Below are 18,565 nucleotides of genomic sequence, written 5' to 3' on the forward strand. Positions count from 1 at the left end.
TTTAGAAAAAATACCCCCATACTCCAAATCATGTTTATACAATAACGTTGGTGCATTTTACACATATTACTTTAGAAATGATTTATCAAAAATGTTTGATATTAAATGATGACCATGTAGCACTTAGTACAGTATGTATGAATGCAGTCAGTATAGCCTAGCAACAAAGATGGGGTGTTCAACAGTAGGTTTTCTGCTCATACAGCAGACGTCAGTTATGACATTAATACTTGTTGCCCAGTAGAGGGCAGTGTGTGTGAGTATACATGTATGCATGTATTTCCATTATTGTTACAGCTTGTGAAGTGAAACAGTGTAAACATTTTTCATTCAGTAAATCTAAGAAAAAAGACATTCAAATGCTCAAAAAGATTCCATAAAGTTAGGAATCATATATATGAAAAGAAAAAAAACTATATTTGATCGATACAAGGGATGAGAAGCTTCATCTCTACTGTGTGTTTTTAGTTTTTTGTGAATATGCACTGATAGACCTCAGAGTGATTGAGTAAGGAAATTAAATCTATATGGCAAGTCATGAAGCACTGGAGTTATTAGTTATAGTCCATCTTTTCAACACGTTTGCAGCACTCAGGCTTTGTATGAAAAAAATGATCTGTGGGTATGTCAAGTCCTCTGGAACTCCTAACACGCTACGAGCCAGCCCTCATCTGTATTCCTGAGAGAAGACGGATGATCTCCTGCCCTATCTATCCATGCTACATTCCTTTTTTTCACTGTAATTACAAGAGATCCTGGAGGAGGAGGCAAAAATGTGGAGATGATACAGAACATCAGTGTACATGTATATGCCTGAGAATTATGCTAAAACTTCACATAACCCTGTGAAAAATGGCTGGTCATAGCTGCCCCTCCTCGAAATGTAGGCAGATGTGTGACGGATGCCCTCACTCAGCCACCTGGAAAAAAAATATATGAGAAAGTCAATACTCCCAAACATTTGGATCGAAGCAGAGTGTCGAAGCCTCAATATTTCAGTCATGAAACAGGCAAATAAAGCAGCAAGGTGTGAAAGACATAAAAGACAAAAATATGGCTGACATAAATCATGAGAGCATACCAGTTGATCTGACTTCCACACATGTCCTCTTGCACTCGTCCTCTGTGTCAAATCGATTTTTGTTGCCATTGCAGCCTCCATACCAGAACTGGGCGCATGCGTTTGCTTGTTTGTCATAGTACCAGCGGATGCTGTAGTCCCTGCACGTGCCTTGGTCCAGAACCAAGCCACAGCGGGGGTCCAAGGGGACAGTCTCTGCAGGAGAAGATGTCATATGAATGAGAGAACTCGTTTCCACCTAATCTAACCTCAGAGTGGCCCTTTCTGCTCCGTTTCTTCACCATGCTGTCAGAGAAGAGCAGATTCCACAAAATCAGCCACACTGCATCAAAAATAATTGGCTTCCCTGTTCTTCACCTTGCTGCGCACACAGCAGAAAGGCCACATCAACGAAAGCTGCTCCCTTTCTGCTGCCTGTACTCAAAGCACACTGGACTGGAACTCCAAAGGAGCTTCATCTACTCCATCAGGTGTCATCACACCACATTTGCAGCCATCTCAAAACTGAGATTGCTGACTATTCGCTTAATGCCCCAGTGTCACTATCACTTATCAGCACTATACAGACAAAAATATAACAGGGTGCAAAACACAGAAAACATTTAAACATGAACGGATTATTATTTGGCTGACACCTAGTGTCATATACTGAAATGTACCACCCCCACACTGAAGGCAGAGGTTTGGATTTCAGTAATTATCTGATATCATAACTAATTTTCTGTGCCATTATTCATTTCAGTTGTTGACATTAACATCTGTTTGCAGGTTGTTACAAAAAATATTCATGTCACAAAAAAATACTGTGGCCATGAGGTGGCGTATCATTTTAGGTCCATTGGCCTATTTTAAGTAACTCTGAAAGCTGCCATTAGTCCAAAGTTCTTAAAAGATAAAGAATTTTCCTATCATGTGATAAATAAAGTATTATCCTCCTCTCGTGTCCTTAATTAAGGATATTGTACATTTAGAAAAAAAATAGTTTAGTTATAGCGTGACATATCATTTTAACATGTTAACTAGCTAGCTAACTTATTGCTAACCTTTAGCTCTATTTAACCTTGTAAATATACTGCATTGATTGTAACACCTTGGGCCACAGTCACACTGAGAGTTGCACTTTATTGGACTTTTCCAGAAGAGTTGAAACAGCTGCAAAGGTTTGGTCAATGTCTTTTATCCTGTCTTCCTTCTCTCACCCCAGTCGGTCGTGGCAGCTGGCCGCCCCTCCCTGAGCCTGTTTCTGCTGGAGGCTTCTTCCTGTTAAAAGGGAGTTTTTCCTTCCCAGTGTCGCCAAAGCACTTGCTCATAGGGGATCATATGATTGTTGGGTTTTTCTCTGCATGTATTATTGTAGGGTCTACCTTGAGGCGACTGTTGTTGTGATTTGGCGTTGTATAAATAAAACTGAATTGAATGTCATATTAAACCCTATTGTTTATGGATGGGACATCAATCGAGTTCATATGTATGTGAGGGCAGATACACATAGTATGTGTATTGTCTTTTAAATATTGAGGTCCTAACTGAATTTTTGCTCATGGTATGTCTTTGCAGTGAGGGAATTTATTTATTTTGGATCTCTGTAATAAAAATAATTTTGCTCATAAGAAAGGTAGAAAAGTAGACCAGAGTATTGGACTTCATATACCTTTGGGAAGAACTGGCCTTGGTACAGGTACATACTGTACAGAAACACCGGAGGATGTTGTACTTATGCTTGTGGATGAAGATGATGATGACGATGAAGAGTGTTCCCTGGATGGAGAGAGATGTTTGTCTGAGGTGCTGTGGGTAAATGTGTCCCCACGCTGCACCCCTCCTTCCTATTGAGGAAAAAAGAGAAACCAGTTGTTAGAATAATAAATGTGTGTAATGTACATATAAAGATGTATTTTTGTTTTCATACATGTACTCTGTTGGATCCTTTAATCTCATGCTGGGTGGTCTCTATCATTCCTCCATGGCTGTGTGTGCTGGTACCAGTGTTGATACCAGTCTGACGTCCATTCTCTACTTCTGGTTGGGTCACAGGCCTGTACCCATAGCCACCAGTAGCATACTTTCCATTGATTAAATTTTTGTTCCCATTATAACCATTGTTTCCATAGCCGTTGTAGCCATTAGTTATTCTGTTATATATTAGGGCTCCATTCTCATCTTCACAGAACTGGCTGACAAGCTTGGATTCGAGGGCTGTGACACAAAGACACAGAAGTTAGGAACTATTTAGGAATTATTTTCTGTTAAATTTCTCAAAAACTATTAGAGAGGCTTTGCATTAATTTGGTACACAAACAAACATACAGGTCATATGCAGAGGTGGAATACTAATATACTTCATTTAGTGCCAGTAACAGATAAAACTTGAAAAATAAACATTCCTATCGCCCATGCCTTTATAAAGCTTTGCCTTCTGCTAATTAGCAGATTCCGGGTCGTGAACACACTACATTCATTATAATGATGCCTACTTTTGCTCCAGTAACGTGCAAAGCTACAGTGAAACCGAACTGGCTAAGTGTGCAAAAGTACAGTAGCTGGCTGGTTTAGGTTAAGCTCTTCAGAAGTGTTGTTGAAGATACATTTTGCTGAAAGTGTGACAGTTGTAGCAATGAGATACATTGTTTCTGCATAATCCATTATTTCTTCAAATTGTCACTCACATCAACATAGAATGCTAAATTATGGATTGCCATAGACAGTAGGGCTAACCACAAACTAACCAACTAACAGTGGAAGATTAGAACAGTAATGAGATTTGAAACCACTATGACGTTATTCTGCCTAGATTAAATAATAATGAGTATATGTGACTTGCATATCTGTAGTTAGACTTGGTGCATTGTTAAAAAAAAAAAAAAAGTAAATGTAACTATAGGGCACATAAACGTGAGCTAAATAGGTGTCTAAAATAGCTTGTATAAGATATAAGGTAAGATATGATTTTTTAATAATATAACACAAAATTGTAGATTTCAAGTCACACAAGCACTTCACTCTTAAAATATAAATGGATCCATATAAAAATGGAAAAATCTATTTTTAAAAAATTGGTTCACTAGAGGCGGGAATCACTAGGCAACTCACAATACGACATCCCTAAGGTAATCCTGGGGACATTTTGTGCCATCACGGGTTTTTTTTCATGCTATTTTGGCTGTGCTGAATGAATACAACTAATTTGCCAGAGGATATTATTTTATTTAAATTTTAGAATTCTTGTCTCAGTTCCTTAGGGATATTATCACAATACTTCAGTCAATTCTTCACATTTTGTGAAGGATGCTGCTGAAGAATGCTTTATTACAGTTAGCTGTAATAAATCACTGAAAATCACATTTATGTTGCTTTTTACAGACATCATTCCTGTTCTATAGGAATATAATCAGAATACAATCAGCAAGCAACTCAACTCATTAACAAAGACTCATATTAAGTGTAAGAAGAAAATGCCTCTTACCTGGCAGGGTGTTGAAGTCATCAATGAGGAACATGTGCTCCATGTCTGGATCAGATGCGATTAGATTCAGTTCTTTCAGGAATTCGGCCTGCGTTGGGTCTGAGGTGTTAACGATCCCCAGGGCAAACATCTCAATATTGGCAGCGTGTGCTTCTCGCACAGCTATATCCAGCTTCACTGGCTCTCGCTTGTCGGTTTGCCCATCAGTAATCACGATGGCCACTTTGCTTACTCCCAAACGTGAACTATGGAAGACCTCCTGCGTAGCCTTGCGGATAGCTGTACCAGTGTAGGTGCCCTCTCCCATATATGGGATGTTTCTGATTGCATTCTTGACATCCTGTTTGGTGACATAGCGGGCCAAGTTGAATACAGTTCTCACCTCCAGGCTGTACAGGACCAGGCCAATCCTGGTGGCGTTTCGGCCCACTGTTACCCGGTCCACTAATGCATTCACAAAGTCCTTGATGATTTCAAAGTTCTCAGGCCCCACACTCTCTGAGCTGTCAATGACAAACACCAGCTCCATAGGCCTCTCCTTACACTTGATCCCACATCCTAGAATCACATCACATCAACATATGAGATCATGGCAGAAATGTCACATTGATGAGTTCCAGTCTGTGGAACTGGATCCAGCACTTTACAGATCAGATGACACAGTGGCTTTCATTGAGAAATTAAATCTACTACAATATTTATGCTATCAAAATATATTTTACCACAGATCTCTTTGATCAATCGAATGACGTCTTCTCTCTGCAATGAATACACAATATAAGCATATGGATAATCACAAAAAGTAAAACGATACAGATATGAACACATGCCACTCACAGTGAGGCCAGCTTCACCTTTGGCACCGACTCGGCCCTAGGATCAAAAATATTAAAAAACGTTTATTCACAAAGTGTCAGTGTTTCTGCAAATCTTCCAGTTTCATGTGGCAGACAAATGTCAGCAGCGATAACAAGCAGCATAGGAGCAGGTTCAGGGGTTGGAGCCCTCTCCCCAGCCATCACAAAACAGAACACAACAAACTGAGACATGAAGGAATCATTAGCGTCACTCACAGGTTGCCCTGGGGTTCCAGGGTCTCCTACATCTCCTTTGATCCCCTTCAGCCCCCTCTCCCCTGTCAAACCTCGATCACCCTGTTGCACACCACATTGCAAAACATCAGCACTCAAAGAATTATAAATGCTCACAACCCCACATTCAGTCCCGGGCAACACACTTTAGCTCCAGGAAAGCCTTCTCCAGGTATTCCTCTTGGTCCTACCACACCCTGGGCCCCCTGTTCACCCTGAATCAAACACACAAGGCAGTTGTGTTACAGCTTGTGATAGATACTTACAGATTTAGGTAGTACACAGAGCCCTGGATGTCTTGATATTTTATAGATATGTGAATGTCTATCAAGGACAATAAATCGCAGCCTACCTTTGGCCCTTGAACTCCTTGCCCTTGAGGACCTGTTGGCCCAGGTGGACCAGGTCTCCCAGGGTTACCCTGCAAGTCAAAACATGTTGCTTGTATAACTACAGCTCAAGGTCAGTTACAAAATAGCTACAATGTGACAAAAAAGCAGATTTGTAATTTATGAAAGAAATATTTGTTGCAGCCATACAAATGGCACAGTTACTGGGGTCAAGGCAGCAGACCTGCTGACCTGCTGTTCACATAATTATACAGGCTCCACCTGTGGGGAGGTGTAGGCAGGGAGACACCTGTCAGGTGGAATGCTATTAAAAAAGCCAGGAACAATACTCTATTACTTAAGACTTTTGCTGTAGTCATGACTGAATGTCAACTAGTCATGACTACAGCAAATTCAAGTCACTTGCAGCTACCAGTTATCATCAAACTCCAAAGTGAATTCAGTAATGTGTTTTCTCTTGTCTGTGTGTTCAGTATTAAAGCTTAAAGTTGGCAAAATATCCTCAATTTTTCTTGAATGGCTTAAAAAAAAGAAAATAAGTAAAATAAGATTACTGATTTTGATTAGAAAACATCCACAACTCAACCTTGCACATGCATGTGTGACATCTGTACACTCCTCTACTTTGAATGCTTTGTTGTCTGTATGCTGCTATGACAACTCGATTTCTGGGCTGCAGTGCATCTGTGAAAACAGCTTAATCCAAGAAATTATCTGATGTCATGACCCACAAAAAATTTTGACTGTAATACGTTTCCTGTTTGGGTTGACTTCATAATGTGAGAAAAGGCAATAGCAGCTATATATATCACATGTGCAAATAATAACTCAACCCAACAAAAAATGTACTTTATCTATAAGAGTATGAAACACACTTTGTATTCTTGTAATAAAGAGCAGCAACTTCAAGGTTACCAGTGTTGTTGTGAATGTTTCACATCACCATTTTCTCAGCATGGACAAGAGCTGACAAGTGTCAGTGTGCTCTGCTTTCCCATTTTTTCCTATTATTTGCGTCTTCAATTAAAACCTGCCTACTGCTGCATGACTTTGACAGAGCTCGGACCTGCACAGACAGTGGCCTGAAGCCTGTGGGGAATCTGGATATGATATGTGAGGACGTGCGGGGTGCCGGGTGTTCTTTTAGTAAGGCCTGTTAGGCCAAGTGTTTCTCATCAGACACATATGTCTGTGGAGATTCACACCCTGCACCCATGTGTCACAGTGCTGTTGGAAAAATCACAATAAATGCCACCAAAAAATGAACAAGCAGCCCAGTTGTGGGCATGTTTGCACAGAAGATAATGCACTGTTTTTTTTTCAACCTGTTATTCTTCAGAGAATGTAACTCAGTCACAACCATCTGGCAGTACTTAGGAGAAATTTGAAAAAGGCTCCTCTCAAGTAAACACCTTAGAATGTTGTCCTCGACTCATGTTCCCATAAACCAAATAAAAAACCAAATAAAAATGAATAATATAATAATATTTCTGATTACAAAACAGGTAAAAGTGAGTTGCTTAAAACAGAAGAGGTTAAAGATTTGAAAAATGTAAAGGTTTTAAATTTACCAGAGGTCCTGGGAGGCCTTCACCTGGAGGTCCTGGTAAACCAGGCAACCCTCGAAATCCAATATCGCCCTGCAAAGATGGATGCACAGCAAAGATAGATGAACACTGACAGCACAGCAATTTACAATCTGTCAAACAAACTCGTGCACTGACTAAAATCGTGTTTCCCTTAATTAGCTTCCCTAAACAAAAGACCAAATCTTTCAATGGTGAGATAATCTCACTTATCTTCAGTGCGGATTCAAACACAACTTGGAAATTCATCTTACCAGGACTTGACAATGGCTTTGGCTCAATATTTAAATTCTGACCTCACAGAAAGAACCATCTGTGTCATATAAGGTTTACATCCTACAAGATTTTTGAAACATGGGACATTTTTGATTGAATTTTCTATCATCACAATACTGTTTGACAGATCCAGGAGCTTTGCAGACCGCATGTCTACATGTTATAATTGTATACTGAACCTGCGGGAAGCGTCATAAACAGCAACAACTGTTAATGTGGGCTTCTGTTATTCATGTTTGTGCTGTTGCTGGTCCTTTAGCATAGTTCCTATGTTTTTCCTTCCCAGTGTTGCCAAGTGTGTGCTGATAGGGTATTGTCTTAATGTTGGGGTTTTTCTGCAGTACTGTTTCATCATTACCTTACAATTTTAAGCACATGAACTGTTGTTGTAATTTGGTGCTATATAAATAAAATTGATTTGAAAATGGAACTGAATTGATTTCATATAGCTTTAGTGTGTAGACATATTTTTAAAATGACTATGTAGACCTGCAAATTACCAACACATCACTATACTGGGACCTTTGTACAAACCACAAAGTCTGCTGGAAAGTGTGGAAACCTACTGTAACCTTACTATAATTCTCAACTTTTTTTAAACAAAGACCCAACTTTACACTGACACAAGAAATGCACGCTAGAAAATTCCATCTTATGGATCCACATTCTCACCTTCGGTCCAGGAACGCCCACTCCCTCTGGCCCAGGTTCTCCTGGAAGTCCAGGCAGCCCAGGAGGACCCTGAAAAAGCAAAAAGCTAACTTAAGTATGGATTTCCAGAAAGAAGAGTAAGTTAATATTGTACTCTGAAACAAGCAGAGTATAATACTTGAAATTGAATAAGAAAATGTCTGGCTTTTATAAAATAATGCAATAAAACAGGATTTAATGTGTAAAGATTGGAACAGTTAGCACCACAGGGGGATTTTGTTACCTCTGGACAGCACCAGGTTAGCGGCTTCTCATTGTTCCCGGACTTTATGCTAAGCTAAGCTAAGCATCTGGTTTACAGACCAAACATTTGGTATCAATCTTCATATCCAACCCTCAATGAGAAAATAAAATATAGTAAGTGATTTTTTTTCTTATGTTTTTAAGGCACCACCTTTATTCTTACTGCCCTTAATGCAAATCATGTTAATTTCATCTCCCTCTGGTTTAAGTTAAAGGAAACATACTCAGGATATGTGTAAGGGCCACCTACTGTAAAGTTGGGTAATAAATGTCTCGCTGATTGATAGAGGGTTGGAACTGAGCGGCAGTACAAGAGAGGCAAATGCTAGATGGATGGAGGACTAGATATAGTATGCAGATGAAAGGTATGGCTGTACAGATTTATGAGGAGACATATGTCATTGTCTAAATCAGCTCCTCACCATGGGGCCAGGATAGCCATCTCCTTTGGGACCAAATGGGCCTGGAGGGCCTCGATCTCCTCGGTCACCCTACAGGAGGCAGATGCATAGGAATCAATAATTCATTCATACAAAGGATACAAAGAGATTTATAGACTTGCAAAACAAACTAAAGTGGAATATGCACATAAATGGACACATATGCTCCTTTGCTTGGTCCCTTATATTAACCCTCTCAAGGCAGGTGTTGCAGATTTGCAACAAGTAAAAGCTAACAACCTGATTACCCCACATACATATTTTATGAGGTTTTTTTTACTTAGAAGTACCACTGCAGGTATTCTTTTGTGCATTAGCAACAAAAACTTAATTTGAGCTTGAGAGGGTTAAGTATTGAGCAAAACATAAAAACAGGTTGTAGCATTTTATTAGCTGAGATTTTCAGCAAATGTTAGCGTATGGAAAGCATGACAGGATGTACAGCTGTGCTTCCCATCCTAATTTTTGACATATTCTCTTTTCTTTCTAGATGGACTGTAAATGGCCTTGATGATGAAAGCACAAACATGTGTTTCCTGATCTGCCTCTCGTTACTTGTTTGATTATTGATTCTTTTCCAGATTTGGACACACTCAGCACATGTTTAAATGTGTTTGTTTGAAAATCTGACTCATGCTTGTTTCTACAGGCAGGCACCCAATAGAAATGCAATACATATTTATATGTGTATTTCTTTTTCAACCAGAGAATAATAATATCAGTTTTACCTTAGGACCAGGAAGTCCATAGCCAGTCTCCCCAACTGGACCAGGAGGGCCATTTGGACCAGGATCACCCTACAACACATTTTTAGTAACAAAGCTGCCCTTAGTACAGAAGGTTGTACATAGATGTGCAACATGGATGTTGTACATCTAATATAAAAAGGTTAACTTTAATAGACACTGTATATACAATATAAAATGTAGAACATTTTAGGACTGTGCTGTTGTTACTTAGAAGCAAATTAAAGACTTCTACCACTGATAATATTGTTTAATAATGGGTTAATGCTACGAACAAAACATACTAATTCAATTCAATTCAGTTTTATTTATATAGTGCCAAATCACAGCAGAGATCCTACAATAAGTATGTATGTAGTACAATAACAATAATGCCAATAACAAGTTTACGTGCATCAGGAGAATCAATGTTTCTTTCTACAAAGAGTCTTGGAACAACCTAAAATAACTACCACATATTTTGTGAAAATGTGAAGAAAACATGACGAATCTCCACAGTCTTACACTGATGGCTCAGTAAAACTGAATCTTTTACCTTGGGTCCAGTGATGAAGCGTCCTGGAGGACCAGGCAAACCCAGCCTGCCTTGCGCTCCTGGTTCTCCCTGACAAAGTTTATTGTATGCAAACTGGTTAAGACCAAAAACGTACAGAGGATATTTTCTCATTATCTCTTTCCAGGTAAATGTTAATGATGGCCTAATGATTGCTCACCTTTGGTCCTGAGGGTCCAGCAATGCCTGGCGGCCCAGTCAAGCCTCTGATTCCTCTTTGGCCTTGGTCACCCTTGAAGGTCACATCAGGAATATACTCACTGGTCTGACTTACTTACTGACTTGCAGGAAAATGAAATATGGAATATTACTTTTTTACCTTTTCACCTTGGATACCAATTCCAGGAGCGCCATCTGGCCCTCTTAGGCCAATAGCTCCGGGCTCGCCCTAAAGACACACATGCATCCAAGTATTTGGCCCCATCCTGTTTTTTTTTTTGTTTTGTTTTTTTTAATGTTTTGCCTATTTGTCATACTTACATGTTTTACATCATCAAACAAAATGTAATAATAGATATTGCTAACCTGGTTGTAACACCCTTGTTAGTAAGAACTGCAATTCAGCAACTGGCAGTTGCTGAATTGCAGTTCTTCAGAGTCTTTCATGTCAATGCAGAAGAATCTTGGCTCACTCTTTGCACAAACTTTTTAATTGGAGTCTTTTCAAAAACCCAAAACCTTCATTTGGTTGTTTTTGAGTGATTCAGAGTAAGCCAAGTGGGCTTGAGCTTCAGGATATGAACTGATGGCTGGACATTCTCTTCAGGATTTTCTCACAGATAGCAGAATTCATGGTTTCATCAATTAAGGCAAGTTGTCCAGGTCCTAAAACAGCAAAGCCCCAGACAATCATACTACCATTGTTCATAATGGAGCTCAATGTGGTTTGATTGAGTCCTAAAGCCTTAGAAATGGATATATAATCCTTCCCAAACTGATAGATGTCAACTATCTTTAGAAAATTTCTATATATCATGGGATGCTGCATTGGTTCTTGAGACCTTTTAGCCTACTTCACTTGATCAGACAGGTTTTACTTAAGGGATTTTTTGATACAACAGAAAATTTAATTACCATGTACAGCGAGATAGATTTGGATAGCTTTTTCCCTTAATAAATAAAATGATCATTTAAAAACTGCATTTTGCGTTTGCTCAGGTTAAAACATCTTCAAACTACCTTCTGTCCAGGGGCTCCATCCTCCCCTGGAAGCCCAGGCAAACCTGGCATTCCTGATGATCCTGGTTCACCCTGAGGACAGATTGGTGGCTCTGTATGAGTTTATGGAGGGAATGTTTAATACTTTAAATAATGTATACTGATAACGGCTGCTGATGTGGGTTTTTACCAAATGGTTTCAACTCACCTTAGCTCCAGGGTCTCCAGCCCCTCTCTCCCCTGGAGCACCAATTTCACCTGGAAACCCTTGGTCTCCCTGTGTTAGGCAATAACATCTTCACATCTTGTCGTAATTACTAAAACACTTACACCAGTATTGTTAATATTTGCTAAGCGGACTATTACCAGAGAGTCACGTATTTTTTAAGAAAATATACTTGCTGGCATTATTTTGTACAGGCCTGGTCACACCAGCGTTTATGCTGAGACACCAGGAAGACTTGCAATGAAAGTTTACATAACAGCTTAAAATACAGGACGGACTGAGTACCTGGTCAGTTTAGCATTCAATTTACTTTGATTTAATATCCTCACCCAGTTGTACACTTGATAATCTGTGTGGATATATCGCTCCAATTGCAGGTTAACCTTTAATTTCTGTCTTCAGTGCTGAGAGCAGAACACGTACAATAGAGATAAATGTGACTAAAAGCATCAGCCTTGCTTGCTTGGCTATCAAATCATTAATCAACTTGCCAGATCCTGCAGTTTAAGTCATCATTGCTAAGCATTATACCACTTAACTATGTGACGTTTCAGGGTCATATGATCCAGTTCCAACTATAAACTCTGTGGCCTCCACATAGAAATCCTGACCCCTTGTTATTACCACTAAGATTTTGAGCATATGTACAAACCTTGGGCCCAGGCATGCCTTCTCCTGGTGGACCTCTGCTTCCCGGTGGCCCCCTTGGACCCTCTATGCCCTGCAGGTATGAATAAATGCAGTAATTAAAAGAAGCCTGAATGGAATCTGTAAACAGGGAGTGTTTTTGCTGAAGGCAGAGTAATTAGAATTTTTTTCTGGGACATCAGAAGGAGGCGAACTTTTCTTCTAACACAAAATTTAAATGATTTCATTGGTTCAGTGCAATATATGTTTCTGGTTTAAACACATATTAAAATTAAAAACAGTTTAGCATGAAAAGTTTTTCTTCTTCCAGTAGGCTGGTTTATTAATTTCTATAATCAGGTGATTAATGGAGACTTTTTCAGTCCTATTATGAAGCCTTTTCTTTAAATAAATTCAGCTGTACAGAAAGCCCAGTGTGAGAGCACACCTGTCTCCCTCTCTTCCACAAGTGAGTGAATGGTGAACTAGAACCAGACCTGTTCTGATAGCAATTACAGGGAGTGCAGAATTATTAGGCAAGTTGTATTTTTGAGGAATAATTTTATTATTGAAGAACAACCATGTTCTCAATGAACCCAAAAAACTCATTAATATCAAAGCTGAATGTTTTTAGAAGTAGTTTTTAGTTTGTTTTTAGTTTTAGCTATTTTAGGGGGATATCTGTGTGTGCAGGTGACTATTACAGTGCATAATTATTAGGCAACTTAACAAAAAACAAATATATACCCATTTCAATTATTTATTTTTACCAGTGAAACCAATATAACATCTCCACATTCACAAATATACATTTCTGACATTCAAAAACAAAACAAAAACAAATCAGCGACCAATATAGCCACCTTTCTTTGCAAGGACACTCAAAAGCCTGCCATCCATGGATTCTGTCAGTGTTTTGATCTGTTCACCATCAACATTGCGTGCAGCAGCAACCACAGCCTCCCAGACACTGTTCAGAGAGGTGTACTGTTTTCCCTCCTTGTAAATCTCACATTTGATGATGGACCACAGGTTCTCAATGGGGTTCAGATCAGGTGAACAAGGTGGCCATGTCATTAGTTTTTCTTCTTTCATACCCTTTCTTGCCAGCCACGCTGTGGAGTACTTGGACGCGTGTGATGGAGCATTGTCCTGCATGAAAATCATGTTTTTCTTGAAGGATGCAGACTTCTTCCTGTACCACTGCTTGAAGAAGGTGTCTTCCAGAAACTGGCAGTAGGACTGGGAGTTGAGCTTGACTCCATCCTCAACCCGAAAAGGCCCCACAAGCTCATCTTTGATGATACCAGCCCAAACCAGTACTCCACCTCCACCTTGCTGGCGTCTGAGTCGGACTGGAGCTCTCTGCCCTTTACCAATCCAGCCACGGGCCCATCCATCTGGCCCATCAAGACTCACTCTCATTTCATCAGTCCATAAAACCTTAGAATAATCAGTCTTGAGATATTTCTTGGCCCAGTCTTGACGTTTCAGCTTGTGTGTCTTGTTCAGTGGTGGTCGTCTTTCAGCCTTTCTTACCTTGGCCATGTCTCTGAGTATTGCACACCTTGTGCTTTTGGGCACTCCAGTGATGTTGCAGCTCTGAAATATGGCCAAACTGGTGGCAAGTGGCATCTTGGCAGCTGCACGCTTGACTTTTCTCAGTTCATAGGCAGTTATTTTGCACCTTGGTTTTTCCACACGCTTCTTGCGACCCTGTTGACTATTTTGAATGAAACGCTTGATTGTTCGATGATCACGCTTCAGAAGCTTTGCAATTTTGAGATTGCTGCATCCCTCTGCAAGATATCTCACTATTTTTGACTTTTCTGAGCCTGTCAAGTCCTTCTTTTGACCCATTTTGCCAAAGGAAAGGACGTTGCCTAATAATTATGCACACCTGATATAGGGTGTTGATGTCATTAGACCACACCCCTTCTCATTACAGAGATGCACATCACCTAATATGCTTAATTGGTAGTAGGCTTTCGAGCCTATACAGCTTGGAGTAAGACAACATGCATGAAGAGGATGATGTGGACAAAATACTCATTTGCCTAATAATTCTGCACTCCCTGTAGCTGATGTTTTGATGACAGTGAAAAACTCTTTGGCTAAGCTGTCAGCAGCCAACAGTTTCCCCTAGTCTCCACTAGCTGTTGTTATTGTGTCAGAGCATGAATTTTTATGCACTTCTGCATCATGTTGGTTAAATTATGATTGTTGATCAAAAGCTTGTATTAAAAAAGCAACACCTGATCTCATGTAATCATAATTTCTGTCATTTGTTATCAAAGAATAGGGAAAAAGTAGCTCAAAGCAGATGCTTCTTTATTTATTTATTAGTAGGTCTGCAAAAAACAAATACTGATGCTAGCAGCTTGAAGGTGTTCTATTTTGGCACGGGCATGATTTAAGCTAAATGCTAATGTCAGATTGACCTGTTCTCAACGAACGTGCTACAATGAAGATCTTGGCAGAATTATTGTTTACTGTGGTCAGTATTGGGGAGTTACAGAATACATGAACAGGCGTTACGTATTTAAAATACAAAATATGAGTAACTGTATTCTGTTACAGTTACCGCTTAAATAGGTGATAATTAGAATACAGTTACTTTGGTGGAATAAATGGATTACACAGCAGTTTTTTCCTGTTTCATATGTTAGGTTATCCCCTCTCTAATTTTGGTAATTCTGCGCATTGCCGGTGTTCTGACAAAACACCCTACCTATCAAGCTCTCCTACTTGTTGTTACTGACAGTTTATTACAGTTGATACTTGTTTTCCTTAAGCTGTTGTCAATTTGTTAACTTTTCAAGCTAACATGCGTTTTGTTTTTTGTGCAAAAATACTCCAATTTGGAGTCTCAATTGAAGTCATATTTCAAGTCTTGGTTTAGTACTTCTAAACTTCTGTAAACTGGCATACAGTGTAAACCTTGTCAATTAATTTTAGTCCTCCTGCAGTTAGTGGACACTGCGCTCCGTTGTTATGTCGAAGAAAGTAATATTGCACTACATACTTGTTAATTGAGTGATAACGTTGTTTAATTTCTAAGAACCTTGACATTGGTCATTTTATTTACTGTATAAATCCAAGCAGGAAGCACATTTTGATAAGTGTGATTTGGCCATCAAAACGTCCTACCTATAGATATGTACGATGGAGGCATAAACCACGTAAGGTAGTATATTCTGATAAGGTATCACAGATTGATTGACATGACTATAAGTTTACGCTACGGTAAGATGTTTTGACAAAGTAGGACGTTTTGTCAGAACACCGGAAACCCAGACAAACACGCAATAAGAGGCTGTACTGTAAGCGTCCTGTTAATGTTGGTAGCATCAGTTACACATTGGACCCGGAGCCAGCACAACAGAGCCAGTAGTGCACAGGCAGGAATGCATTTCTTACTTGGAAACTCCAACGTAGTTCAGCATGTTTGCACGCTCCTTAGCACTAAAAAAGGGCTTCGCTTGGATTGAGAATCATTGATAAACTACAAACTTCTGTCGTATTGCATAGGGTATCTTACTTAAACAATACATTTGCCTCATTATGTTATTGATAATTGTCAGTTCATCACTATTACCTTACATTAACAAGTCAAAACATGGATGGTGACAGTAACAATTAAAAAAAATATATAAAAAAAATCAATATAAGCCCACTGTGATTATAAAAACATGAAAAAATTAATGTATTAGAGCCACTGTGGGAATCATATTATGAGTCCAACACTTGCCTTCTCACCCTGTATGCCTAGTCCTGGGAGACCGACAAGCCCTGGAAGACCTGGTGGCCCAAAATCCCCCTACAAGTTCAGATAACAACATGTAAATGTTAATAGGTTGACAGTGCCTCACACTGAAATGTAATTTATTATATGTGGAAAACACCCATCTGTATACAATTCTATAGCGCTGTATTTTAATGAATTAATAATATAGGCCACACATGATGACATCTGCTCCTTTTGCCTCACTTCCTTTTATCTGTCACATGCTATAATCACATCACAAATATATGATGGTAATGCAGAGAACCCTGCAGGCGGTGTTTGTCATTACTGCATGAAAACTTTGTGATTACCTCCAATAAACTTCACTACAAAGCCCACGGTAAAACTGTCAGCAACATCGGTGTAAATCACAACGAAAAAGTTTTTTTTGGGGGGAAATGATTTTTCATGTAGCAGAAAGGATTACATAGCTAAAAATCAACTCAGCCTTTCTTTGTCTGTAAGTCTGTGAGCTAAAATGCTGCCAGATGGCTGTGAAGCTCTACAAACACATCCTGAAAGACAAACCTTTACCTTTATGTCTATGTCTGACTGTACCTGACTGCAGGCTAACTTTTCCACATTCATCAGCACAAGCAGTGAAACTGCGCTCCTCCTACACTATCCATGCTTTGACCTTGATTCATCATCTGTGGACTGTGACCTCCTACATAACACTGCACTGAATGCATTCATCCGTGGCTCTGCCAACTTATGGCCTTCTTCACAACAGGACTCCGGCTTTCTCTTCATGGCTGTGTGAAGGCTTTTCAGCAGGCGCCTTAGTTAAGGCCTCTTTAAACTCCACCTTGTCTCCTTTGATTCCAGCACCCGGCTGTCCTCTGGGTCCCCGTGGCCCCTCCAAGCCTCGCTCTCCCTGCCAAGATGGACAAAAAAGTTACTGCAAATTGACTCTTGAAATATTAGTAAGATGTATGAAAATAATGCCAAAATAGGAGCAGAAAAATAAGTATAAAAGTTAGAATAATAAGATATTAGTCAAAATACAGATGTTATTTTCCAAAAGAACTCACACGGTGTAAAACATTACACGACTTTGAAGCCAAAAAGGAGTTTTAGTGTAACCAATGAATCATCTTTCAGCTGCTTCCTCATTCCCCGAGGTTTCACCACAGCAGATGGATCCACATACTTGATTTGGCACAGTTTCTGTACCAGATGCCCTTCCTGACACAACATACAGGCCTGGGCCCTGCACTAAGAATACAGTGGTTTATAACCCCTCCCACTCACCCACCCAAGGCTGGATTTATGTCTCCTCAGTGTCAGACTGGGGATGTCTTATATGTAAAGCAAATGTGTTAACCACTACAGCATGCTTTTCATTCACAATGAATTATTTCAACTTTTTAATCTGACTAGAATTAAAAAGTTGAAAAGCCATCATTCTTTCAGTTACAAAGAATGATGGCTTTGTAACTGAAAAGCTGCCATTGGAGTAATGTGCATTACGAGCTGTTTCTCAGTTAGCTTCATTCAATTCAATTTCAATTCAATTCAATTTTATTTATATAGCGCCAAATCACAACAAAAGTCGCCTCAAGGCGCTTCATAGATACAGAGAAAAACCCAACAATCATATGACCCCCTTTGAGCAAGCACTTTGGCGACAGTGGGAAGGAAAAACTCCCTTTTAACAGGAAGAAACCTCCGGCAGAACCAGGCTCAGGGAGGGGCGGCCATCTGCTGCGACCGGTTGGGGTGAGAGAAGGAAGACAGGATAAAGACATGCTGTGGAAGAGAGACAGAGGTTAATAACAGATATGATTCAATGCAGAGAGGTCTATTAATACATAGTGAGTGAGAAAGGTGACTGGAAAGGAAAAACTCAATGCATCTTGGGAATCCCCCGGCAGCCTACGTCTATTGCAGCATAACTAAGGGAGGATTCAGGGTCACCTGGTCCAGCCCTAACTATATGCTTTAGCAAAAAGGAAAGTTTTAAGCCTAATCTTAAAAATCTTCATGGCTTCTTGTGATGGTTTAGCAAAAACCAAATGCTTATTGTTATTATAAATGTTCAGTTTGATTTATGTCAGTTACTGATAGAAGAGTGTAACTTGCTCACCAGAAGTGGCCTGAAAGATCCAAACTTGCACACAGTTTCTGTTTCTTCTACGGAAAGCAGAAGTAGCCGTACTATATACTATATAGGAATATTGTGGTATTTCATGTATTTCAAAACGTGCCTAGAGGAGATATAAGT

The 18,565-nt window shown here is 39.6% G+C and overlaps 1 protein-coding gene across 1 annotated transcript in view; it reads right to left on the reverse strand.

Moving 5' to 3' along the window:
• Nucleotides 1-1,067: 1,067 nt before the first annotated feature.
• The window catches only part of LOC146361027 (uncharacterized), a 33,806-nt gene continuing 16,308 nt past the window's right edge, over nucleotides 1,068-18,565 (reverse strand). Inside the window, exons 15-35 of the mRNA XM_084922148.1 lie at nucleotides 17,147-17,215; nucleotides 16,303-16,371; nucleotides 12,577-12,645; nucleotides 11,907-11,975; nucleotides 11,720-11,791; nucleotides 10,860-10,928; nucleotides 10,701-10,772; nucleotides 10,523-10,591; nucleotides 9,970-10,038; nucleotides 9,224-9,292; nucleotides 8,520-8,588; nucleotides 7,557-7,625; nucleotides 5,988-6,056; nucleotides 5,782-5,850; nucleotides 5,618-5,698; nucleotides 5,382-5,417; nucleotides 5,267-5,303; nucleotides 4,545-5,102; nucleotides 2,991-3,277; nucleotides 2,733-2,907; nucleotides 1,068-1,276 (exon numbers count right to left, since the gene is read on the reverse strand). Of these exons, the coding sequence (XP_084778274.1) occupies nucleotides 1,068-1,276; nucleotides 2,733-2,907; nucleotides 2,991-3,277; nucleotides 4,545-5,102; nucleotides 5,267-5,303; nucleotides 5,382-5,417; nucleotides 5,618-5,698; nucleotides 5,782-5,850; nucleotides 5,988-6,056; nucleotides 7,557-7,625; nucleotides 8,520-8,588; nucleotides 9,224-9,292; nucleotides 9,970-10,038; nucleotides 10,523-10,591; nucleotides 10,701-10,772; nucleotides 10,860-10,928; nucleotides 11,720-11,791; nucleotides 11,907-11,975; nucleotides 12,577-12,645; nucleotides 16,303-16,371; nucleotides 17,147-17,215 (2,355 nt within the window). The remainder of the gene's footprint in view (nucleotides 1,277-2,732; nucleotides 2,908-2,990; nucleotides 3,278-4,544; nucleotides 5,103-5,266; nucleotides 5,304-5,381; nucleotides 5,418-5,617; nucleotides 5,699-5,781; nucleotides 5,851-5,987; nucleotides 6,057-7,556; nucleotides 7,626-8,519; nucleotides 8,589-9,223; nucleotides 9,293-9,969; nucleotides 10,039-10,522; nucleotides 10,592-10,700; nucleotides 10,773-10,859; nucleotides 10,929-11,719; nucleotides 11,792-11,906; nucleotides 11,976-12,576; nucleotides 12,646-16,302; nucleotides 16,372-17,146; nucleotides 17,216-18,565) is intronic.

Source organism: Perissodus microlepis, chromosome 23 (assembly GCF_051167445.1).
Source record: "Perissodus microlepis isolate ML-2025 ecotype Zambia chromosome 23, ASM5116744v1, whole genome shotgun sequence".
Taxonomy (NCBI): domain Eukaryota; kingdom Metazoa; phylum Chordata; class Actinopteri; order Cichliformes; family Cichlidae; genus Perissodus; species Perissodus microlepis.